This window comes from Egretta garzetta, unplaced genomic scaffold, assembly GCF_000687185.1.
Source record: "Egretta garzetta isolate BGI_Z169 unplaced genomic scaffold, ASM68718v1 scaffold417, whole genome shotgun sequence".
NCBI lineage: Eukaryota > Metazoa > Chordata > Aves > Pelecaniformes > Ardeidae > Egretta > Egretta garzetta.
The window spans coordinates 1630086-1636847 of record NW_009260227.1 but is presented as its reverse complement, the minus strand read 5'-3'; the positions used below and the strand labels follow the sequence as shown (position 1 = coordinate 1636847).

The following is a 6762-nucleotide window of genomic DNA, read 5'->3' as shown; positions in this document are numbered from 1 at the left end:
TCCAGTTTCACATTCACATTATTTCTACTCATGGGCAGAAATTCAAGTAAAATCAAATAGTTTGGTGGCAAGTTCTAAATAAAATATGGCCTAATGATTTAATAAATATTTAAAGTTTATTTCTCTCTTTGCAGATAATTCAGATTCTTCACTGAATATGAATGTTGCATATCATGGTTTTCAAGATTTCCTACATTAAGCCTAAAGATTGTAAAGTCCATCAGTAGAGGTCTAATCCGTCTACTTTTAGTGTATTTGAAATTCAGCTGTTAGCTATTTAAGACCTTGGCTATTTTAGTAATGGAAATTCAAGAACAGGGTATTATGCTGATTCTGGCACTCACCAGGAAAAAAAAAAACCTCGACAACTTTCAAGCTGTTACCACCTTAATCATACAGTGCCAGCAGTTTGAGAGAAAGCAAGTAACCATATTGCACTTAAAAGAACACTCACTCGTCAAATAGTACAGCATCGGCTATTATACAGAGAGCTTCTTTCAGACTATACAATTTGCTTTACAAGTAGTCTAAACCACAAGCTACGTACATACTAGGTAAGATCCAAATCAAATTAGTATTAGATTACAGTCACAGTTTTCATTCTGTATAGGTCAATTTATTTGGATGAGCTGTGGCCCCCTCCCCCCTTCAACAAACAAACCAGCATGAGGCATTGCCCAGATGAACATCTCCGATTTCCCACACTGACAAACCGAGTCCTCTTTGATAAGCATTACAATTGTGCATGGTCCTCTTAAGGCCACAGAGTGTTATGTTACAATGTGGACATGTTTTTCCCCCGCTGGGAGGGGAGCATCCTTCAGAAATTAAGGAATCCCTGAAACTATGCCTTCGAAGGTCACACCTAGTAGGTTTAAAATAAACTTAAGGAATAAATTGCCTATGCAATTTACAAAGAGTTTTTGTAACAGACAGCAACTATTTCCTCCCTTGTGTCTATTCTTTATCACAGCAAAGCTATTTCTAGCCAGGTTTTTTCAAAAGGAAAAGTTACACATATTTCATATGTTTGGTAATGATTTGCGTAGATGAGGTGCAAGTAGGGAGACCCATAAAAAAATCACCCATCATTAAATTTCTGTCATGTCAACTGCAGCTAGTACTGATACCATGTGCCGTGAGATTGCAAGTTCTTTGTACACTCAGAACATGAGTGAGAATTCCAAATACAAAGCCATTGTATTCTACTTCAATGTTGGATACTTCCTCTGTCCAATTCTTCCCAGCCTTGAACTTCCAGTGGCTGCAGGAGACTGAAAAAGGACAACAGGAATAAAAAAAATGTTCTGTAAGTGTCATACTGGAGACAAGATACAAAAGGTAGGCAATAAAGTTTTGAACGCAAACCTGTTAAACAGGTCTTAGACTGGTCCATGTGCACATCTAACACTGCATGCAGCAGTCCAGATTAAGCCAGTAAAACATAAGATCCAAATGCATCCAAGATTAAGACTCTGCTTGCCAGGTGATGTTGACTGTCAAAGCTAAATCACACTTCAGGGGCACCAGATTTTCACAGCAGTACGCATTTAAACAGTTTCCATCTTTGTGGCTCTAACAAGGCAAGAGAAACTCATCCTGCAGTAGCAAGAGCCTCGTTCCGTGTACAACATGCCTTGCTGTAACACAAGTGAGGTGGCCTCCCCTGTCATACAGCCTTTTAACCCCTCACCCTTGGTTTGAGAACAGATGAAAAAGACTGCAGCATAGCAGCTGCTCCTTCCATTACTTTATCTTGCAAAATCCCCAAATGCTACAAAGGCAAACCAGGTGACAGACTGGATTATCTCACTCTAAGGATGAGCTGGGGGTGCAGGCAGGGGGGGGAAGGAACACAAAGACTACGTTCAAAAGGCACCTGGGAGAAAAAAAGGTGGAATTTGTACCGCTATTTAAGGCCACACCAAGTCACCTATTACAGGCAGCTGTGGCCTGTGGTCACTTAAAACGAGAAGGTTCGGCGTGACTGCGATTTACTGGAGCAACATTTCATTACCTGGCTTAACGGTCAGGGCTAACAAGTCTATGGTTTTGTTCAAAGTAAAGATGAGGCCTTTACTCACTTGTGCAAATTGAGAAGGATTGTAGAACGGTACGGTTCCTACTGAAGGTCCCCCCGAAGGCGGTGCCGTGGCAGGCTAGAAAGTAGATAATACTGAAGTTACAGAACTGCAGACCTTCACTGCCACTCAAATGCGGTTTGCTTAGTCATACAGAGAAAATATTCACAGTAATAATGCCAACAATATGGACAGCGCAGCATATTGTAACAACTGCAAGAAGTGCTGGTACAGTTTGCATCCATATCTTTAATATTACTTGCTTAATGTAGGAATTGGCAAAACAACGTCACATGCATAAACTGTAAATAGCTCTGAAAATCCAAAGCATGCAAAACCAAAACAAGACACCAGTGCGACTTCACTGAATTAGTACCTTCTGCTTTTGTTAGTAGGCCTTAGGACTTGCCCCAAAATAAACATTCTACATCAATTTTTTGCTTTACTAAGAGATATCAGAACAAGTTTGTGCCACCCCTTTATGGTGACCCCACAGTACTGGAACTTAGAGCACAGATGAAGCATTCCTTTAATTCCTACAGGGGCTTTTGCAGATGAAACAGGCAATGGTACTACTACCAGTTTGCGACTGGCACCAGCAGAATGACAAGGTTTTGCTTCTGTGAGTCTTTTTAGGAATTTTGGGGGCGGGGGCGGGTTTTGTTTGTTTAAGATCAACTGACTTCTTTGGTAGCCCAGGAAAGAGCTGATCAAAATTATAGGTGAATCTCTTATGAACGTGAACATAAAACAAAAAGCATGCCTGGATTACATGCACTCTCATAAATACAAACAACTCTGAAGACCCTGTTTGAGTGTTAAAAGGAACACTACACCGTTAGTCACTTTCAATGTTATTTCTGTGAAATGAGAAGAGGGGAGAATGACTACAAGTAGCATTAGTAAATATTTGAGCAAATGCAAAATAAAGAGGGGAAAAGTAAGTAAGTTAACATAAATGAGAATGGCCAGCCACATGTACCTGATTAAAATGCTGGCTTACTTCACGTGATAATGAACTCATTGAACTAGAGCGCGAAAGCTACAAAACAGCAAGAACACACAAATACAAAAAAACACAAATAAAAAAGTCGTCATGCATGTCACTGCCCCAAGCTTTCAGTTGTTTTATTTAATTTTAAAAGTCTCACTGCCAAAGGTTAAACCAACTTCAAGTTAAAAAAAAACAAAACGTAAAGCCAGAAGTTAGTTTAAATCAAAAGGACTTCTTAAAGCACAAAATTATGTAGGTATAGAAAACATTTAGTAGGAACAAAGGTAATGTTACTCTGCCTGGCACGTAGCAACTTATTCGCCTCTTTGTGTCTCGCACTTAATATTAGTGAAATTATACGCATGCATGGAGGCAAAAAGAGATCCTCAAACTGCTGTTGACATTTTACTCTGAAAAAGGCTTATAAAAGTCTACTTAAGAAAGGAGATCACACTACAGAACGTAGGCCACAGACGTTGAACTTTTCATACAGACTTAGAGGTTTGCTCTGTACAATTTTGGAGGCAGTCATACGATTCCATCTCGACTAGTTACCGGCAACTGAATCAGTTGCTTGTTGTTTGACATGGCTCAACGTTAAGTCCACTACAAATTAATGGTTAAAATATGCTGCACAGGTCATGAGCTAACTACTTTGAATCAAGCCTTACCTCGCCTGACTGGGAGCCATCAGGGTTTGAAACAGGAAGTCCAGCTCCAGGAGGAAGGACTGCAGGGGTTAAATACTAAAAGAAAAACAATGCACTTCTGTTAATCTTTGATACTATGATGCTATTTCACATTTCTGCTATATTCATCCCATTGAAGCAAAACAATACATCAAGCCAGGTGAAACACTCAGTGTATGGCTACTTCCTATGTTATGTTCTCGGTCCCTTTGGTCACTTTTCATGGGCTTCCCACTCCCATTTTCACTTGCATTTCCCTTCTCTGGTTTTTAATTAAGATGTAGGCATTACATTTGCATGTAACAACATGCTTTGTACATACTGTGGCTATGAAACTACTGTTCAGAATAATGAGGGGGTTTTAATCAGAATTTTAAATTATAAATACAAGACATTCTTGCTAGCCCACCTCTGGTTCAACAGCTGCAGATGGATCTGTGTTGGTTTGATTTGCAGCTGGTGTGTGCTCTGCTGCACCACTCCCTTCCATTGGCTGGGGTTCCCCTGGAACTACAAAGGAAATGGGATTTAGCCAAACACACTGTACCAGGGTGTTTGATTTCACAGAATGAGAAGCAGGGACATCAGCAGAACTGAATTTCTACAATACCAATCTTCTCCCAGGAAAAAGGTAATTTAAAGAGGGCAGTGTCAATGTCTCTAGATGCCCCAGTCTTTTTACAAGTCTGCAAAAGCGGGAGATGCTTTTAAGCAAGTGTGCAGGGAAGACTTCCCCCTTTCTTTCTCCAAACAGTATTCCTGGAACTAGGAACGGGTATCAGAAGCGAGCACGAGATACTGAGCAACACAGGAATAGTCACAGTTCAAATTTTGCTATTTGGATGGCCTAGCCACTCTGCAGCGGGGGGGAAAAAAAGGGGAGAATAAAAAAAAAAAAAAAAAAAAAAAAAAAAAAAAAAAGGAGAATGCCTTTGTTTGCAGCACGCACAGCTGGGCTTTACTAAACCATTTGTTTTGCTGCAGTTCCCAGACTAATTCTACTTTTAAAACAAATGAGATTGAACATTCTTAAGTGTTCATTAAAGGCTACATAATACACACACTGGCAAATCTGACTTAGGCGACCATATAACCATAGATAAACACACAGCCTCCTTACAATTTCATCCACTCATGACACACCTGAGTTCGGAACAAACACATTTGCAGGAATTGGCATTGGTGCCAAGGGGGCGAATAGGTCTGATGGTGCAGGAACAGCACCACTTGACTTGGTTCCACCTGGATTCAAGACATCAACGTAACGGGCTCTGCTTCCAGCTAAAAGAGAAAAATCCAGAAAGAACAGAAATAAGCCTCGTGATAGTCAGCCCTCCATCTATTTCGAACAGCCTGCTGGTTAAGGCATCTTTCAGAATCAGAAAATAATGCTGCAGGAATACAAACAATACTACCCTAGTCACAGTACTGTTGTGACAGCGGTCACTGTGCAGAAACTAGACACAAGCAAAGCCAGCAACAGCCACAGCTCCGTGATATCACTGAGTTGCTAACTGTTCCCAAACAGCTCCAGAAAATCCAAGACTTCTACCTTCACATTTTACGCAAGAGAAAATCTGAAGTCTTCCATACTTCAAGCATCAATGTTGTCTGTTACCTGCTCTTCTGGAAAACATGTTGACAGGGGCACTAGGTGGGCCTCCAGGTCCAGGTGGAACACTCTGAGGAACTTTAGGAAATCCTGTTGGAGGTGGTGGCGGAGGCTTACTCTGCAGGGAGAAAAAAAAAATCCAACCACCTTATTGACTGAGAATTTTAAGCCAAGTATCCGCCTGACTTCTCCTTTTCTTTACCTATTCCTGAGCACATAAAATTGGGTATACACACATACATCTTGTAGTGCAGACCAGTATTCCTCATCTTCCATCCGAGAACTTAACTAATGCTAAGTGGCATTTCCACAGCCCATCTATACTCACTCTAAAAGGAAACATTAACAACAGTGATTCTTATCATTTGTTTGTGTTTTGAGACAGATCCTTGAATGACAAGGATGGACAGGGCGTGTGATTTTCCTTGCTTTGCAATGCATTACATTTTCAAAACTATAGACTCTTCCTACCTTTCTTCCCTATATTCTGTTTGCAGCAAATCAATTAACACGCAATTGCCTAGGTGGTGTCAACCTCCACGAAGAGTACACCAGACTAAGTTTAGAGTAAATTCAACTGCAACTAAAGATACAAATGGTTCCATAAGGATGTAACTATAAGAACATGTCATCTGTTTATTAGTTTGAAAAAAACGTTGCGCATTTTAATCCAAATTCAGTAAAAGGCAACTCTTAAGAGCCAATAATAAAGAAAATTGTATGCCAGTACAGATTTCAGTTTTCCACTTGAAGAAATAACGAGTCCTCAGATTTTTACCTCTTCTTCTGGTTCATCCAGATTAACCCAGCGCTGTTTCTGTTCATCCCAAACGATCTACAAGGAAATCACAGTCAAAGATTAGGAGTTCTAACGCAGCTCTTAAGCCCCCCCAAAAAAACCCAAACACCTGTAACATTTCTTTTTAAAAAGCCTGTCTTGGAATAAGCATAATCTTCAAAGTTTTACGCACTTTTGTTTACTTGTCAAAACAATGTTAATCTGTCATCCAGGAAAACATTTTAAATACAATAAAATGTATAAAGGTCTTTGCGATTTAGGGGCCCTACCGATTTGTTCTTGTCATCTGGAAGGTGAGCTTCATTCTTTCCTTTTCCCATCAGCCAGCGAAACCAGTTTGCACCAGTCTAAAAATAAGTTAATCTATTCAGTTAATTCTCTCAACACGGTCTTTACAGGCAGACTAAAAGAAACATTCATGCAACAATTCATTTGCTGTTAGGGACTTCAACTCTGAGCCCAGAGTTGCACCTAATAAATAGAAAGAAACAGTTCAGTCAGGGCGTTTTAAATCAGTACCCCGGACCAGGAGTTACCACACACACTAACAAATCTCCTCGAGTTATAGCTACCTTTCTTAGAAAGTT

At 40.2% G+C, this 6762-nt stretch overlaps 1 protein-coding gene across 1 annotated transcript; it reads right to left on the bottom strand.

Moving 5' to 3' along the window:
• Nucleotides 1-8: 8 nt before the first annotated feature.
• LOC118452643 (protein transport protein Sec16A-like) lies at nucleotides 9-6595 on the bottom strand. The gene is made up of 10 exons (XM_035897650.1): nucleotides 6590-6595; nucleotides 6445-6522; nucleotides 6155-6211; nucleotides 5383-5494; nucleotides 4908-5045; nucleotides 4174-4274; nucleotides 3747-3821; nucleotides 3064-3123; nucleotides 2085-2159; nucleotides 9-1274 (listed from the first exon to the last, which is right to left on the bottom strand). The coding sequence occupies exons 1-10, from the start codon at nucleotides 6593-6595 to the stop codon at nucleotides 1206-1208; spliced, it is 771 nt and encodes a 256-aa protein (XP_035753543.1). The 3' UTR covers nucleotides 9-1205.
• Nucleotides 6596-6762: the final 167 nt, after the last annotated feature.